The following is a 20,543-nucleotide window of genomic DNA, read 5'->3' as shown; positions in this document are numbered from 1 at the left end:
TACTCATTTTTAATATAAATATGCATGCTCTGTCACATGGACTAATTAAAAAATTGAAACTTAAAATTATCATTAAATTTGTTGTATCTTTAGTACCGGTCACAGATAACAGGTTTGTGAGATCATCAAATGAATATATTTCAATATGGTTAGTCACTCATTATGCCTTTTTGTGTTTGTACCATAAGTATTTCAAGTTAAATAATTTTTTTCATTCTAATTTAGAACTCTCTAACTCTTTACTTTATAAAACAAAATTATACAAAATTAACATTATAAGGTGATATTTTATAGACTGTCGTACTTCATCAATTTTGACGAAATCATGAATTATCTACCATAAACTGTCTGTTGAAACTGTACGTTTTATTTTTCAAAAATTAAACGTCCATTTGCACATCTCACAGTCAAAGTTTTACCCTTGAATCAACATATGCTTTTAAATGATGTGTTTAAACAGGGAATACGTTTTATCTAAAGAAAATGAAGTCGAATTTTCTTACTGGATTAACTTTGAACTTCGTTAAATAAACATTCGCTCGTACCCGGAAACGACTAATGGAATAAAATTCTCGTTACTCTACTCTATTTTACGTCAAGAAAATTTAATGTAAAATTTTCAACCTAAGATAAAAAAATCACTCAACAGTAAAATTTCTAAATATTATCAATAAACAACAGTAATTTTGATATAATATTTTTACTTCAGTAGAATGTAAATACATGTATATACTTTAATTAATTATATTCAGCATATATTGTGAAATATTTATGTTAATTATGTATTTCAAGAGAATATTTACAAATTTTCACTTCATTCAGACTTCATATATGATAATAATGATATTCATTTCCATTTTGATCAGTGACTTTTAATCGTGATTAAACTCTGTTGAATACATATTCTAGAATTATATTTTACATTAAGAATATGTCAATGTTTGCCAGATGCGAATAAATGAGACGTATTGAAAACATTAAAAATAAAGAACGAGCAATCGTAAGATCAGAAAGAAATATATTAAAATTTTCATTTCTTGCGGCAGATGAAAGTTAGGGTAATAACTTCTCAAAGAAACAGAAGGTAAACAGTTCTAGATATTATACATCAGGTAAACAAAATTCTGCTGCTCGAAGGAATTTCTACGAGATAAAATAGAATTTATAATCAAAGAGTTGTCCCATGGCTATCAAATAAACAGCAGAAAATTGCAAGACATAATAAAGATTTAAAATAGAACCCGTTACTATTTCGTTGACTTTGATACAAATTCTATATAATATCTAATGAAAACTTTCAGGGAAAGAAATGCGTAACCTATAATTACATATTGTACTTTCTGCGGAACAATCGGCATGTCAATTAATATCCTGTGATTTTAGTTTCAGTAAGCATTCGTGAGTTCCAATAAATTTTTATATCATGCAAATCGGAACATGTAGTGTCATATTCGAATGTAAAGCATGAATATAGTGAAGTGAATCTGTTAAACACACACACGGAAGTACTATTTTGCTCTGCAGTTGAAAGAAAATCTATAACCTTGATTAAAAGAAAGGATCGTTGTAAGCTATACTCGTGAAATCAAAGAGAACTGAAAAATGCTTTATACAAATATTTTAATTGAAGTAGATCGCGAATAGAAAGGCAGGGCAGGTTAAGAAAATTGGACAACTTTTTCCTCGAAGTTGAATGACATGCACCGAGTCCAACTTAGAAATGAGTCTCTGTGTGAAACTTAAAAACACATTGAGAAGTTCTTTGATGTTACTAGGAGAAATATGGTTTATACTCTTCCCTCGATTATAGCTCTTCTCATTTTTATAGCTAGTCTTACCAAGAAACGTATATTTCCCTCCTTCACTTGCTCGTATTGCTTCAATCTATTTTTATCACAGAAGTAGTATTTTTTCAACAGTAATATTTTTATCATTGACAAATGTAAGTGTTTGTATTATAGAACACGATGAACATTTTGTACTATACCAATTAACGTTGTATTCGTATAGGAATAAAACACATACACACACAAATTCATGCGTATTAATAAGAAATTAGATATAATTGATAATTTCAATTGTAATGACACATACAAAAAAATTCAATACTTAATTTCTACATAGAATTACTTTGTTCTTAGTTTAATGAAGATTTATTTAAAATTAAATTTTAGTGTCATTTAAATGCATCTACAATAATTTCGAATGAAGAGGTTTATAATACTTTACGAAATAAATATAGTGCTGTAGTGATTCACTCTACATTATAATTAATCAATATATTTTGCTATAATATTAAAAATATATTTTCATTCTTTCTATTGAAATTATTATAACACACCTAGGTACACACTTATGCTATTCAATTATCGCGTAAACAGATTTGTTTACGTACACTACGAAGCATAAGCATTTAGAGACGTTCACATTATGAAAAATGTATAAAATACACTTCGATTAAAATTCTCTAATATAGTTTTGACTGCAGACATTATCTTAAACGCTTATTGTATAAAGTTTATAAGTATCAATGAGAATAACATTTGGTATGAGTTAGTTTAAATAAAAAAGTGTATTTCATGCACTTTTAGTAATGCAAAAGTGTTTAAATACATATGGTACTGTACAAGCACTTATACGTCAGTGTCTGACTATGCGTAGATTAGAACTACTGAGAATTAGTCGCTTCTCAGTTCTCACCAGTGGAGCAACCGAATTCAAAGCATAATCGACTTATGTATTATAAGTACAATTTTAGAGCGGAAGCAAATTCTACTAGATTTAGGGCATAATTCTAACTACGATATGTAGATATGACAACGATTTCAAAATATTTTTCAAATATGAACTCCTGTACACATGAACAATTTCAAAGAGAAATATGTACGCTGGAACGAATTCAAAAACTAGATTCCAAAAATTCCGCTGACACATGAACTTTAAACGAGAACACTCTCTCTCAAAGGATTAAGCGGAATTGCAAAAACCTGGGGTACTCAGAGAAAGCTAGTGAGAACGTCGTCGAGGTATTCTGTCGCTGCATCAAGACCGGATCGAGCTGCAAAAAAATTGGGTGTACAAGACGCGGAGACAAATTATTCGGTGGAGTGGTAACCGGCGCGCTTACGTGAAACGACGATTATTAACAGGTTGATCCGAGGCGCAGAGGGAACAAAAGAGGAGCTCCGGTTGGTCTAATGAGAGGAATGCAGGATATGGGAGAAGAAATAATGGGTAGGGGAGCAAAAGGAAGTCGGAAATGGATACGGTGACGAGGACGCGGACGAGTAGCGACGAAGACGGTGAAAGGGAGAGCAGAAGAAAGGCGGGGGTTGAGGATGAATGGAGTGGGAGACTTTTCAGGCGATCAAATGTGATCGAACAGACGCGAATGCCGCGTATTATTGAGCGAGCAACGCATTATCCAGTAATACGGCCGACTGCATCCGGTATTATCGGAAACTCGTTGCTCTACCTCGACGAGGCAGTATTTAACGGAATCCTGAATGAATATCCCGGGCAGAAGCCACATTCAAGAACGAAATGACAATATGAAAAAACTGGATAGTCGATGGAAATTTAAAGGACACGGAACGATCAATGCGATAAATCGAGTCGATGATGAACCCTGAGGGTATGTGTCGCTATTCTGCTGATTAGTTAATCCCTTACTGTTGAACGAATATATTACAGATAAGTATTGTTCAACCAATATGTGGAATAAAGTACATACTTTGTCGACATCAGTGATTTCTCTATAAGGTTTATTCTACTTGAACAAAATAGTAAGTACATTTTATCCTATACTGTAGCGGTCATAAGTTTACGACCACTTGGTGAAAACGTTGTCAATCTTTGGACTCTGGTAACTTCGTGAAAAGATGTCGTATAATAATCATCCTAGAATCATTTTAAAGGTTGAACCCACTCCTTTCACATCCCTGAGTTGAATTTTTTTGAAAATCCTTTTACACTAGGAAACAAGTAAAAAGGTGAAGATAGTTTTACCTCAAAAAGTTGTTTAAATTCAAACAGCTCCAAAAAGTTTAAACAATTTTTCACGTAACTAAAATCGACATCAATTTGAAGACTAAAGTCTCCTCTTTATAATGTTCCCCTAAAAGTTTATATTTTAAAAATAATATGTTTTTTTGCAGTTTCATTCCAATTGAGGTGGGTGTAACAAAGCTTAAAATAGCTGAAAACAGCCGAAAACGTCTAATTTTAGGTTGACACGCTTTTTTTAACAGGAATGAAACAGCGAAAAAAAATCGTGCATCAATTTTCAGGAGACAGTTGTGAAGAGAAGGTTTTAATCTTCAAACTGATGGTGATTTTAGTCGCGTGAGAAATTTAAAAAATTTTTGACAGCCGTTTGAATTTGAATAATTTTTTAAAGTAAAACTATCTTCACTTTTTTACTTGTTTCTTAGTTTAAAAGGATTTTCGAAAAAATTGAACTTAGAGATGTGAAAGGAGTGGGTTCAACCTTTAAAATGAGCTTAGGATGATTACTGTATGACTTCTTTTCATGAAGTTACAATAGTCCAAAAATTGACAACTTTTCGCCAAGTGGCCGTAAACTTATGACCGCTACTGTATGTAAAGAACTGTAAATTGTTGAGACATAGGGTATATTCGTTGTTGCTCAGTTTTAGTTGAGACAGCTTGTAGATTTGAGGTTTATGGCAGATGGTTATACACATTGATCGGAGTCTGCCAGTGACGTAACCCAGAAATTTGAGAAATGATTCGAATAAATATTTGATCAAATAAAAATTAAAATAAAAAGTTGTTTTGTTTGAACAATATTAGTCAAATAACGAAGTAGTTTAAAGAAAAGTTGCCTGTTCAAATAAACTGAGGTATGATTATTTCAAATAACATCCACATAAATACAATAATATATATTTATTCCTTTAGTGATCATTTTTTAAATTGATTATTTCGATAATGCCAAAATCTAACATCTACCCATGGTACGGTAACATTGCAGTGCCTTACAGGTAACATGTTTATACGTAAAACTGGTAATCAGAGGTGTCTTTAATTTTGAAAATATATTTATATTAGTGAGCAGCAATAAAAAAACGATTTTAATACATTTTGTTGTATCTTGTATGACTTAATTGTTGTAAGAGATTTTTAGAACATATACACATTTTTCGCATAGGTGAAAGGTTCAGGTCAACCATCTACTTTCAATGTACCAACCTCACTGATATGCATACTCTTCTAAATGTGTTATTACTACTAGACAGGGACCGATCAAACCAATTTTGCGAAATACACTTTGCGTTCTGTTTGGGTTCACCTGCCATTTTCTAAAGTACTGAAACACATATCTATATCATGGGTGAGATTCTTGGGTAAGATTTTTGGATAAGAATATATAGGTATACGTTTTCACACGACAGTAAATGGTGACTTTTGTCTCCTGAAAACTAGATGTCATGTCGCCCTGAAAATGTAACTAAAGTACGAACACACTATCATCGCGTCACGTGAAATCACGTTACATATTATATTATAGCAAATTTGCTTCATATTATAGCAAAATACGTCTAAAACAATGGAAAACCCTTGACTCACACTATGGATTTGCTATAGTATGTAACGCGAGTTCAAGTGATATGATAATAGAATAGTGTCATAATAACAAAAGTCATCACCTTTACTGTCACTTGAAAACATATCTTAAATAGTTCACTGCTATTAAAACTAAATTGGATTAATATAAAATTCAAATAAATACGGAAGAGGTTACTATTTAATCAATAGCTTCACTTTTTGCATTTACAATTACGTATTATAAATCTATTAAGCATGACTGTGAAGATGTTTCTAAGCGATAGTGTGTTTCTATATGTATACATAACTATTATCTAAAAGCGTACTGTATAGGTACATTTTGATGAACCATTTTATCCTAAATTAATTTTATGGCATCAATTTAATGCAAGACTGTAGCACAAGAAGAAAGGACCAATCACTCTATATGTATCCCCAATACCTTGTCACGAAATTACTATATTACATCTATAAATCCTAAAAGTGTTACAAATATTTAATTTTACTGACTACCTAATAACTAAGCATACGAAAGCACACCTTTCAAAATCACGAAAATATTCAACTTCGGCTCAATTGCATCTGCTCACGCGATGTACATAAGCACATCATTAGAACGCGATCAATGTATATTTAGACGATCGATCGTTCACAGGCAGTGAACAAACAAATCGACTTCCAAAATCCCGTGATTGGATCCCGCGTTTGATTAGTTCCTTTTTTGGAGTCTGATACGGTGCGAATATCGTGGAAAAAGGAAGCATTTGCTTCGAAACCAACCGGGTCAGAAATCAGTTTTTGCCATGCTCGAAGGAATAGCAATTAGAGAGAATAAAAAACGGTGAGTAAAATCGTGCGGTATTTAAAAAAATCATAGCGTTTTGCAGCAAGAAGCGGCCTTCCGCGGCTTTCGTGCTTCCCAGGAAAATGAACGTTGAATGCGTTCGCGGCTGGATGCAGCGTAACCCTCTTAAAATATTAAAAGCGACGTAATTAAACATAGTACGGCCGGCTGATTTTGCATTATGAACAGATTTAAAAACAACCGCTGCGTTGCTACTGGACGACCCTTGAACAGGAGATACAGTGGGATGGTTGGTTGGCAGCTCCGACGTTGGAGCGCAGAATAACCGAGGAGGGGAGCGAGGAGAGATTCATGGGTTGCGCAAAAGGCAAACACCAAACCGTACAACTAAGGCAACGGAATTAAGGAGGACGAGGGAAACGAAGTCGGATACAGGGAAGAAAAACGTGGATAAAGCAAGGGAGAGGGAGAAAGAAAAGTAGAGGTGAGAGGAAAAAGGAGAACACGAAGAAGGGCAACATTTTCCTTCCGGTGGAAAACCGTTTCACAGCTACGTCGAGATACGCGGCTTCTAAGAAAGAAAAAAGAAGTAAGGAGGTGAGTAACAGGGAAAGTATTCAGTAGACACTTCCTGTTTTTTTCATCGAGATGAAGAAACTAAAGTGAGAAATAATAGAATAATAGTAATAAATTGTAATAAATTAATAATTGTTAAAACAGTTACAAATAATACACAATGTTGATAATTGAGAAGTCATGTTCATATTTAGAAGCAAAACTCATAATATGGTGGAAACTATACCATCAGAAACGTAATACAGGGTGTTTAACTCTAAATATGCATTAGAAATTGTAAGGAATGATTCTACATTTCAAAATGAGATGAAAATCAAGAATGAAGAAATTGCGTTTAAAGGTTTGTTTCAGAGTTATTAGGAATTCTTAAGAAAAAGTCTAAAATCTTGTGAGAAATATCTCTGACTTAACACTAGAACTACCGACAGTAAATGTATGCATTTGTTTCAAAATCATAGGAGCACAAATAATGCATAATTAAAGAAAATAGAATTCATGTACAAATATATAGACATTTCTTCAATTTTATTCGGTATTAGTTGATAATAAACTTAAAGTTTTCTTAGAATAAATCGTAAATTAAAAATAGCTGTGCGGGTCATTTTGACTTGTTTGGTAGTTCTAGTGTTAAGACATTTTACTGACTTCGCTGTGTCTAACTTGGCTAGTGCACGTTGGCAGTAGAATAAGTCCTAAGTCAGACATATTTCACGCATATTTTAAACGTTTGCTCAACAATGAAGAATTTTAAGACCAAGCCTCAAACGCATTTTCACCATTCTTGATTTTCGTCTGATTTTAGCATACAAATACGTATAGAATATATATATAAAGTATATATATATACAGAATCGCCTCTTGAAATTTTTTACTCCTGTCGTCAAACATCCTGTACATATATGTAATATGATGAATATTTTTAAACACAAATTGACAGGGTCATTTTTGTTTAAAGACGCATTACCGAACGCAAAAACCTCAATTAGGGTACGAATACAAAGGATCTTCATGATAATGATATTTGATTTCTTTTTGCATTTTTGTTCAAATAAGTTCTCAAAGTTTTCTAGCCTGTACAAAATTTTGTCATTAGTTTCATTATATGAAAAATATAAGCAAGCATTTGTTTTGAGTTTATTGAATTTATTTCAGTGTTTGTCGACCATTAAGTAAAAAAATATAGGGTTACGGAAAGTAATAAATGACCTTGAAAACTTACAAAAGACACAGAAAAATCAAATGTCAATGCCTTGAAGGTCCCTCGAAATCGTATCTCGTACGTGATTTCGTAATAATCAAAAAAAATTTTGATTCCACTAATATAATAATGATCAAGGTAGAGATAATGTAATTCACCCTGTGTGTTAAAAGAGAACAACGATTTGGAAAAACACTTTCACATTTTGAATTATTTACAAAAATAGACCCTTCAAATAATCGTTACCATTAGCTAGCAATTTTAATATAAAAAATAATTATTTTATAATTTTCTTGGTTATATAATGTTTAAACTTAGGACAATTTCATGGTACGACAAAATTGTTTCAGGTAAGAAATTGGATTATTTGGAACTAGTATCTTTCAAACGAAACAATGATGTGCCTAAAATTCTAATACCTTCACTCATATACGTAATATACAATTGTATACTAAAGTTGAGAGGTTTCTTTATAAAATTTGTCATGAAAATATTTATGTCCGTACACTGTACAGTACATAGCATCAGATTACTCAGATACACAAAAGAAAATTCCAGACAAATTCCCATGAAAAAAATTATAATTAAATAAGGCGAATATAATAAGGAATATTATTATAGAATCTTTACCATACGTTTATATATTAAAAACTGGATCACTGCGTATTTCGAATTCGAAAGAATTCTTCAACAGTACGTATTAAGGTGGAAAATTTAAACGATGATTTTCTGCGAGCGACCGATTAAATGGCATGAAGAGGTGCACGGCGTTAGCACCCCTGTGTGATACGTGACGTGTGGATTTGAGGAAAAAAAGCATCATGGAAGGCACGACGGAGAGCAGGAAAGAGTATTCCAGGGAAAGGTAGCGACGGGAGGTGCTTGAAGCAGAAGCTCCCACAATTTTCTAAGTGGGTCGTAAGCGGGATTTCGAGCGTGGTGCTCGAAACGACGCGCGAGTACGCGACATTGTGTATGTTCGCGCGCGAAGGAGCATTCACGATGAGAGGCTTTGAGACGGACCCAGCAGCCATATTTGGAACCTAACTATGCTTGCTGCGTATCGGTGCAGTCGTCGTCACCTTAACTTGACAGCGAGGAGACAGAGGTTCGTACTATAAACCATCCATGTCGATTATTATATTATATAATCTGAATCTTAACGTTACTGGTTGAAGGTTTTGGGTACAGTGTGTTCTCAGATTAAATGGCCAGATCTAAAATATGCACTTACGGCTTCGAAACAAAGAAATTTTCCCTATGCAAATGTGCTTGCATAGGCTTCCTCCAAGAGACGTTGACTTTAAAAGTTACTAGACTGCGAGAATTGTTAGAATGATCTCAGTTATTGTTTTGCAAAAATGAAAATGTAACTATTACATAAATATTTTGTTCAAAATGATTGTCTCCAAACCGGAGACAAACACTACACCTATCGATGATGGAACGAGTAGCTGAATGATATTGTACGTTTGTAATTTCTTCACACGCTTACACTAATCTCGATTTTAAAAACTAAAGATTGTTAAGAGGGACTTTATGTATTTCTTCTTTCAAAACTCTCCATATAAAAAATCCATAGTTGTTAGGTTCGATGAACGCAGAGGCAAATTTACAAGAGATGTTTTGATTTGTATTCCTTTGTAGAGTCTTATAACTTTATTACTTTCCAGGAGGAAACCTCCTTATTGTTTTGAGGTCCTAAATTCATATTTTAAATGTGATCACTTAAACCAGGAGCACCCGGTATATACTTTCAATGAAAAAATAGATAATTCTTGATTAAATAATTTCTATGTATTGCGTAGTGTCTACTAAACACATTTAATAATTATAGAAAGTAGACTAATTAAGAAGAAACATTTGTTGGGCTACATTGTTAATTGTAAGTTGGTTAAAGTAACTGCAACGCGAGTGAAACATCACCATTTAAAGTATGGTCACACGAGAGCAACGAACGTTACGACATCAAGTTAGCCATGTCTTGCCGTGTTTTCCCTGTTGAAAATAAAAATGTCACACTAAGTGCAATCATCCGTCAATGCTTCTGTGACCGACCTCTTAAAGTGCAGTTTAGAAGATTCATAGCCCTGTTCATTCCTCGTCTAAATAATTAACCTAGTTTACTACATACCTCAGTTCATGAGTTTGAGAAGGAACTATATAGCACATTTAATTATTCTAAGATGTAAAATTAACTTTAAATGGCAAAAACAACAATAAATTATAGATTTAGTTTATTTTAGGAGTCTGCATATCTTGTATATTCTTATACATAGAATATGTAAACCTCGAATAACGGGTGTAACACAAAGTTCAAACCTGAGACACCCTTCTTATAACAAGTTTGATATTTTTGCTAGACTGTTAATGAATCATAGTTGAAGTTTCAATCGATGTTCTATTGTAAGTACTATTATCATCATTACGTCGAATAATGAGATCCTCTTAATCAAGAGTCTACTATATACATATCTATTATAATAATTCTAAATATCTGTACAGTAACTGGTTCGATTAGCATTTAGATCCTATAAAATTTAGATCCTATAAACATCGATTAGACGAGAATATTAAGTATTATAGACAATAGAAAATTTAGACTCACCAGTGTGTGTGGCTACAAGACAAATCACGAGGAGCGCAATAAGTTCCTTTGGAAACCTGAAAGCAAATGGAAAAAATGTTAATTATTGAGTGTACTTTGTCAACAATAGAAAATATTTGACATATCATACTTTTGAGTTACGATGGCTAATTGCTATTTAATTACTTAAATATTATCATACAAACGTAATTTTTATAATAGGTGATATCTTTAATAACAAATATACAATTTAGAATTGTAATACATACTGTCGAAATAAAGAATTAGACCACTAGCAGAACAGAGATGTATGCTGGTACGTACATGCGTATACAAGATGTTCATTTAAAAAGTTTATATTAAAATATCTCGAAAACAGCTCATTTCCAGAAAAATGGTCAATACAAAAGTTCCTCGATTTCAAAGGGGAAATACAACTGTCTTATTTATGTTTTACTTGCTACGCGTTTTCAAATGGCAGTTGTTATTTTCAATAGAAAGGTATATTTTTCCTCATAGATTCTTATTCCACGGAGAAAAAGAAGAAAAAGATATACAATATGATTTATGCATGAGTCATGATTGACATAAATATCTTTTAATATAAAATCTGATCAAATCAATGTCTCATAGAAAGTTTCTTCTTTTTTTCCGTAGAATAATATTTGCACACACTTCTATCAAATAAGTAAGAAAAATCATATTTATTCACAGGAAATAAATGGAAACCACTAGAAATCTGATAACTTTACTAGAGTTGAACTACACAATTAAAGTATAACGTAATTTAAAATAAAATATCGTTATGGCAATTTATATGTCAAATAAGTGCCACTGTCTAATCGTGGCATTTTATCGTCCCTTTGATACTAGTGGCGTCTACTGGAAGGCCTACTGAACTACATTTCTGGCAGTATGAGTACACCCCCAGCTCAGACGATTCCGACCACACTGAACTCTCTCTTTTTCTTACACGAGAGCCACTAAATAAGAAAGGAAGCGAGAGAGAGAGAGAGAGAGAGAGAGAGAGAGAGAGAGAGAGAGAGAGAGAGAGAGAGAGAGAGAGAGAGAGAGAGAGAGATACAGCCAAAATCATTGGAGTTATGCGTACATGTTCTAAATTCCCTGTACCACTCCCGTTCAGTTCTGACAGAATCGTTGAAACTGGATATACGATGTTTCATCAAGCTTAAATCCTTCAAACAGATCTGTATATCAACCAGCTTAGGCAAAGTGGGTCATACAGTAGCTCTTCATACCACACCTGACTATGTAGCTCCAAAAATCAGAGACACGCTTATGTATTAAGAATTGCAGTTGACGTTTATATTATTTCTTCTTTACTTTATTGTACAGGAGAAAAGTGTAATTGTACATACATGCAATGACTTACAATATTGATCAAATACTAGGCCGAAACATTATGCATTAAGAAGCAGGTGGGAAAGTGAAGATAGTTTTTTTCAAAACAATTGTAAAGACTCAAACGACATTAATTATTTTGACATTTTTTTTCGCACTCGAAATCACCATGTATGAGTAAAATCTTGCATTTATAAAAACTTATATAAAAGTTGGTGTGTGAGTCGTTATTGCCAAGTTATTCAACTTTGAATGAAGTGTATATTATCGATGTAATAATACTCAAAATAAATTACGAGAAGTTTGTACAGGATGTTCGTAATAATTTGTACTAGCGTTTTTTTCATAAACGGTAAACATCAGAAAAAAATGGAACAGGAAAAAGCTGTAGTATATTTTACTGGCAACGTGATAACGTCAATTTTTTGTACTTTCAATATTCTTCGAGAAATGAAGGTGGCCTTCACTTTTTTATATAAAAATGTGCGTTAAGATGAATTCAACTATGTAGTATACTATGGCTTTCAGGATTATACAAGGTCAGAAATAAAAGAAATAAATTTAACATCTCGTAATATTGTTTACTAGTATGTTGTATTGATAAGACTACGTATCGTGTTCAATGCGACTTTCATTAGCAAAAATTCATTTCTCAGTTCTGCTGATCACATTTCTGGTAGCTTCTGCCAATGTTGCACTGGATATATAGAATACACATGCTTCTTTTATTTTATTTTTCAAGTCATCTAAATTTCTCGATAGTGAGGTATAAACAATATCTTTAATATGTTCCTACAAAAAAACGGACCTACAAAATGGCCTGCAAAAAATATTGTTCATACTTACTACCAAGAAATTTAGACGACTTTTATATTCAGTGTATATTCACAAATCAGAAGTTTTGAATATTTTCCCACCCACCCTACTAGTATGCAGTCGGTGCATTCATTAGTATACAGTAAAAGAAAACTTGAATTGAATGACAAGTGTATAAATGTAAAGTCTTATTTCACTAAGAGTACAATTGTTTAATTACTTTGAATATTGATTTAGAATATTGGAAACGGTCCGCAAAAATAGCCGTGTACTATGGTGCAGACCTATTGTGTGCCAATCGTTATAGATTTGAGCAGCATGCGCTGAAAACATGTTTTGTTTTGAACTCTAAAAAATTTTTTTATAGCCATGTACCTCGTTAAGTCACGATGCTAAATATTTTACCAGATGGCTCTCAATAGCGATTTGAAAATTACGTATTATAAACCCAAGTGGCTAAAAATGAATTTAACTTTTGTTAAAATTCTAACAATAGTAGATTAATTAAGTAACATTGTCGCAAGAGTAGAAAAGCTTGGTTTCGCGTCCTGCATATTCACAACTTGATGCTAATCGACAGAATTGCGGGTGGTAGTTGATCTGCAGCGTCACGTACGCGGAACACTGAAATCGTGACAATAATTCCGAGGACGATTTTATCCTCACTGTCCAATTTCTTTGACATTTGATGCAATAGTTAGAGATAATTTTCACGTAGGTGAAATAGAAATCACAAAAGCTAAGATGTATTCATATCTACTTGTCTACTATACTTGTTTAATATAGAACTAAGTCATATATTACGTTTTACAATGTACATTTAAATATTTAAGTATTCCATTGCAATGGTGGCGTGTTTACATTTTTGGAATCCAATTAAATTTTACGAATAGTAATGGCATAGCACAAAACAACTTCATGGTTTCTTATGTAATAAATTAAAATGTAAATATAAGTAATGTATTAATACTGACATGTAAAGAGAGACAGTAAATACATGAAGAAGATACAAAAAGTATCCCATGAATGCATCACTTTAATGTCCCACGTAATATTACTTCCATTTACTACCATTTAGTTCACGGGTGTGCTAAAATATATACGATAATGATCTGCATCTACATATAGATAGGAAAGAACTGCATCTACAATATAGAAGTCACACAGTACAATTACATAGGTATGTTTGCATACAAAATACATACTATTTCTTTCTACAGAAATACCTAATATTATTTTCCATAAATTTGATTAACATTGATAATATTATTACGTGTGTGGTGTTAATATATCCTGTTATAAATGCAGAGACTATGGCTGCAGATAACGACATTATGGCATCAGTAAACGATGTTTTCCATGAAATTGTCACACGTTACCGACAATATTTTCAAATTATCTGACACTGAGCATAACGGTGATATCAGAGTTGCCGTAATATTAATAAATTTAATTCTTTGAATTTGGCTTTTTACTTTTGAATGTTTAACTGCAACGTTATACAGAGTGAAGCCGTCTTTTTGGTTTACTTTTTTCGAATAATTTCCAGGACATGACTCCGATAATGGATGGTCCGCAGTCGCTTTGATTATGATAGGCGATAATGCTTGGCATTGCAAAATGGAAACCACGACATGTAGGATTGACGCATAGGATAGATGCATTGAATTGCGTTCAGTGTCAAAACGCTTGTTAAGGTCAACGCATTCAAATCGCATCAGCACGTATACATACATATATACATAAATACATACGTACGTCCGCACGTACAGCATGCACTGCAGAGTATCTCCTTAACGTATTTGCTTTATGGACGTACTTACATATATACTCCTAACACATATTTAATGAAATTGGTAAATGATCATCCATCAGTTGCACAACTTCGAATACGCTCTCTATAGTAAAAGCTATTAAAGCAGCATCAAAGTCTATTTATAAAGACAGTGATGTGCTGTATCACATCAGTGCAGGGGACTAAGCTATGTATGTGTATATGTACTTATAATAACTTTATTTTACCTTTTTCTGTTTACATTCTAATCTATAATATTCTTACTTTATCTTATTTAAACTTACTTTACTTCTATTTAATTTCTTCATATTTTTACTCTTACGTTCCTTGAATCCTTATTATTTCTACTCATTTTGTATTTATTTTGTATATCCCTGGGCGTGCAAAGCGGCCGACACATGACCTGGCAGGGACCCAATGCTAGACGTGTATTTCAAGCAATGTTGTCAGATTGTGTAGCCAATCAGATCTCTCCTTCTATCCCTAAGAGCAAGTTCGTTTTTTTCAGTGACTTGATATAGCAGATTTCTTCATCTGCAAGATACTATAGATCTTGCAACTATTCGATTACCGTTCTTTTCATGACTAGCAATATTGGATCCTTTTCTCATTCAAAAATATATTACGAAACTTCATGAATCAAATTAAACAATTCATTACATTATTAATTCAAAAAGGTACATAGCATTTATCCTGTAGGTTAAGATCAGCTTGATTAATAAGTTAGTAATGCTACTAACTGTAGTATAAACAATGATTTTTATAAGTTGGCTTCCTGACATAAAAATGAAGACGTACTCCCTCCTATCGTGAAACATGATCTTCGTGTAACATGTGCAAGTAGCGTCAAAAATATTTTTAATGAGAGACACACTGTAGCAGTAGAAATAAGATTAAAAGTGATATTTGTTGGAACTACAACATTGGCAATGTTTTGGTACAAGATTAAATTATGCGCGTGGCGTTTGTTTGCCCTAATATTTTAAATTGATTTTTTCAACTGATTTAAGGTTTTTTGAGGGGATACATATGTCTATTGACACATTACCGCATTATCTCTTGTATCAATGTATAAGAACAATGCCAAAAACTAATGAAGCAACGAGGAAATAATACTTGATTCTAAATGCACAAAAGGTACATTAAACACACGAGTTAAATACACACAATAAACACATAGTAAACACATACTAAATTGCACACCACATACACACAAATTTTTTCCTGCAAATTTACTGTAAGAAGAATCCTTAAAAATACTTATTGAAATCCGTACAGTCGTTTAAATTTAAACAATTTTTTAGAAAAAAGAATACCCTCAATTCTCCACTCCAATTTTTATTTTAAAAAATGGTCGAAGAGATTCAATTCCGAGATGTGAAAATAGAGGCTTCACCCTTTGAAACAGAGCAGATGGATTGTTGTACGATTTCATTTCACAAAGTTACAGCATTTAAAAAACGAACAATTTTTCAGTCAAAATTTAGTGATCCTTTAATTTCTGTAGACAAGTGTATCTTCTGTAAGAATTCACTACGTAAGTGGTTTCACAATCACTATGTATATTGCTTGTGTTTACTTCAACGTCTGGCGAAAGAATTCTTCTTTCCGGAGTAATAGAGGTTTCGCGAGTATTGAAAATGCAAATAGAAGGAATAAATAAACGAAGTTTGATACGCAACTACTATTGTGTTTTCGCTCTTATCGGTCCCCAGTTACGACTAGTATTATCTTATAATTCATTCATGTTTAAGCGATTTGTTTATATAAGAATCAAAAATAAACTATTTAATTTAAGACCGAGCGTCATTATGGAATCAGCATATTATGAGCCATCGTAACAATACGCTTAAAACAACATACTTATACATATTTTTTAATTAATTAATGACCAAAAGAGTTAGAAATTTCACTGATAGGTAACAATAAATTAATTGCTATGTACATATTATTATCTACTTCGTATTTAGTAATAATTTTGATAACTAACGGTAATTTGCCGTTTTATGACATAGATTGTAGTTAAAAGAGTACGTTCTACATGCTATCCTATTTCGGTGGCCACTTCATTTTTTAAAATTTATATTATTCTCTTCTTACATTTCTTCTTATAAAAGAATCGTGTTCCAACAATCATAAAGTCTTGATAATTTTCATATACAAGTAAGTTTAAAGAGTGACTATTCAGTAATTTGAAAATCGATGTTCCGTGAACATTGATTGGAAACATTTAATCCATCAAACGCCAAAAACCATGATACTCGAGTTCATAGCTCATAATATTTAACTGCCACTACTCCAGCTAACCCATCTGAATAATTCTAAATAGTACATAACTATAGAGGAAATAATTAAATGTTTATCGCAAAGACATGATCTCCACTTTTAATTAGCCATATTATCGAGTTTATTATTTAGACATAGGAAAGGCATGATTTATGATAGAAATCATAATAATAATAAATTATCTTCATTGCACAATTACAAATAACCATGAAATGGAATTTCAATTGCTCTTTTTGTGACAAAATTGTTTTTTCTGATTTAGCAAAAGTGGAATTTTGCAACTATCAACTTAATTTCAGTTCAAACGTGAAAAGAGTATCTACTGAAGATATCTGACAAGTTGCAAGTAAATCGGATGCTTAGTTTTTCAGATATTATGATCACCAGATAAAAAAATGTAGGTTTTTAAGAAATGTATACATACAGAGTAGGCAAACGCTCTTATTAAGTACAACCTGCACACCATTATATTTGAGGACTTGGAGCACTATCACTCTTTCAAATTTAAATTTAAAAAGCCATAAAAATACTCTTTTAAAAACTGTAAGAATATTAAAACAAATAAAATTTTTTTGAACCGTCAAAATAGGAAGACCTTTTTTTAATCTATTTATTTAATGTTTCATCAACTCAACAATTATTAGCGACTACATGAGACCACATTACATAATTTCGATATATCAAACACATAACATTGTCACGCTCTTGTATCTATCCCGGGTTTTAAAACTAATTGCTGTTCTAATCACAAATGATTATCTTTTACACGTTTCTTGTATAATATTGTTTTAAGTTTCTTCGAATATTTTGACTCTTTTTTTAGGTAATTTAAAGCTTGTTTTAGGTATCTCCTGTCCTGCAGGCACTCTTTTATGGTACATGATAGACGTAGGCTTTGTCTTTATATGTACATGAATTGATGTACTGTGATGTGTATGTGTGTGCGTATGTGGGGGTGATTTTTTGTTATTAAACGTTGTTACGTAATATTGGTATATTGATGTTTGCTGTTCTTAATTTTGAAATTAGGATTTGTTTAGGAGATCCCCTTAAAAGATGATTGTAACATCATTTGTAAATAATTGTCTGTTACTTCATTGGCATTAAATGTCACAGTAACATTGATAACAACACACGCGAGAGTACATTTTATCATTAACTTTACAACGTTGATATCAAGGTGATATCAGCGATGTAATAGCAGTATTTCATCGCGATACGAGCAAGCTAACTTCTGTCCTGGCTGGGTATGTTTAATAAAGCTTGAGCTAATTACATCAACTATTAACGTTGCCGTTACCCGGGTAACGCGAATTGCATTAATACTGTGGATGGATGTCGTGATGCCGAACTTCTGTCCGCACCTAAATCATTCATTAGAGAAGCGGAATGTATCCAAGTGTATCAACTATCGATCCTATAGAACTGCAGATGCTGCTTTTAAATCAGTACTTGAGTTCGTTTCACGTCATTCGTCGACTGTCATCGGCTTTTCTCGAGTACTCTTACAATTGGAGAAGAGCAACGCCACTTAAAGAAAGCAACAGAGATATCACTCAGCGGAGAAGTTTAACTACAACAATTATTAACTACAATAATTATACAAGATATTTTAAATACTGGAATTGACGAGGCTGCAATCCCTAATTTCTACATGGAGAAATTAGTTGTTTACTATATTAATCACTTACTATATTAGTTGTTTACTATATTAATCTTTAGCTCATGAATTATCAGCAGTTTGTGTTCCTGCAACCTATAAAGGTGCGAATGCACTGGAGTTCTCGAATATTTCGTGAACATATGGACACTGAATTTCTTAGAAATCGTCTATTTACATGCTGTTCTATAGTGCTCATGGAAAAATCGAGTAAGGGTCATAAACAAGTTAGCGAAATATTTGCAAATATTATTCGCGAACTGTTTGCTAGTGTAAATATGTAAATATTACATATTTTCAAAATCTAATCTTGATCTTCCGCGTCCAGTTGCACGAAGGGAACTGTTGTATTCGATTGCTTAGCTGAGGTTTAGACAAATGTTTTATACTTTTGATGGAATATACCTCAATAAGAAGTATCTTAGTAGGGTACACAACTAAAATCAATTTTAACAACAAAATAAATTATTTTTATGTTCATGTTATATTTTATGAAAATTTGTATAGTAATACATCAAACGTTCTTAAGGAACATTTTTGAGGCAGATACCTACATGTAAAAAAAATATCAACAAAGAATTGTTACATTCTTTAACACATTTCTTTAGTTTTGTCAATATCGCATGCGTTACATATAAAAAGAATTTAGTCCGTTTATTATGGACGAGTCCATTTTTTTCTGTTTCTGGTAGTTAAAAGAAAATGCAATGAATATATTAAAGATGGGAAGGTGAACAACTTGATAAAGCTAGTTTGTAATAGTTATACAGAGAAATAGCTTAACAAGTCCAAGTGAAACAGAATAATTTTCTAAGTTGGCGAGGGACCTAAAGTTATGAAATAGTATCTAATAATTTTTTTAAATAACATATTCACATACACAGACGCAAAATATGGAAAATTTTGAAAAGATGGTAAGAAATAACATATAAAAAATAATTACTAATAGACGAAAGTGCCAATAAGTTAATCAAGCTTTCTAAACAACTAAGGGAATAACAAGTGTAATGAAAATCTAATTTATCTTATATTTTTAATGAATACAAATAAATGAAAACAATGTGAGATCGATTTAGAACATGTGACTTATCAAGTTCTTTCTTTGTGGTTTTCATACATACATATATTCCATGTTATATTTTATGTTTCATAAGTGCAAAATGTAAGAAAATAAGGAACTATTGTAAGAAAGTTAGTAAATATCTTAAACAAGCATAAATGTAATAATAACAAAAGAATATTAATTTTAAAATTACATCGTATCTTTGCATATAGCTTTTCAATAACATTTAAAAGCCAAAAGTTATACTTTATATTCTAAATTAATTCAAGAGAGATTATACATTCTCGATTTTTCTTAATAAATGTTGAATGGGTTCAATGCATGTTATAACGTCATATGAATAGCATTATGATATAAGTAATATAATAGGTACTATAACCGAGGTAAAATTCTGAAAAGTAACTTTAGTTTTACTCGTTAAACTTGAATTATTGAGACTGAAAAGAAGTTTATATTCCTTATTCTTGAATCCTCTATAAACCTGTCTAGATAGCTTCCTTGAACACTTTGCAGACATCCTTTGTTAAAGAAATACATGTTCCTGCATAGTATATTATTTTAATAATTGATATAGTCCCTTGGAATATTTTGTCATATAGTACTTATTAAATAACAGATACGTACTATCGTCACTGCTAAATTTGAATAAAAAAATTTGTATTAATTTTTAAGGAAATATAACAGAACAGCTAATGATAAAACGCAGATATTTTAACTAATAAGTTCAATGGCGCCATATATCACTATTTCCTGAGACACGAGTTACCAAAACTTTTGGAGACAACGTTCTTGCAACAAGTTTGGAGCATGGAATTTATGCTTGA

General features: G+C 32.1%; 1 protein-coding gene across 1 annotated transcript in view; it reads right to left on the bottom strand.

Annotated features, from left to right (window-relative positions):
* The window catches only part of Cad87a (cadherin 87A), a 298,057-nt gene that overhangs the window by 150,822 nt on the left and 126,692 nt on the right, over positions 1-20,543 (bottom strand). The window contains exon 2 of the mRNA XM_076391323.1: positions 10,759-10,814. Within this exon, the coding sequence (XP_076247438.1) occupies positions 10,759-10,814 (56 nt within the window). The remainder of the gene's footprint in view (positions 1-10,758; positions 10,815-20,543) is intronic.

Source organism: Calliopsis andreniformis, chromosome 2 (genome assembly GCF_051401765.1).
Source record: "Calliopsis andreniformis isolate RMS-2024a chromosome 2, iyCalAndr_principal, whole genome shotgun sequence".
Taxonomy (NCBI): Eukaryota; Metazoa; Arthropoda; class Insecta; order Hymenoptera; family Andrenidae; genus Calliopsis; species Calliopsis andreniformis.
Note: the sequence above shows the minus strand (reverse complement) of the source record. Positions and strands in the feature narration are given on the sequence as shown.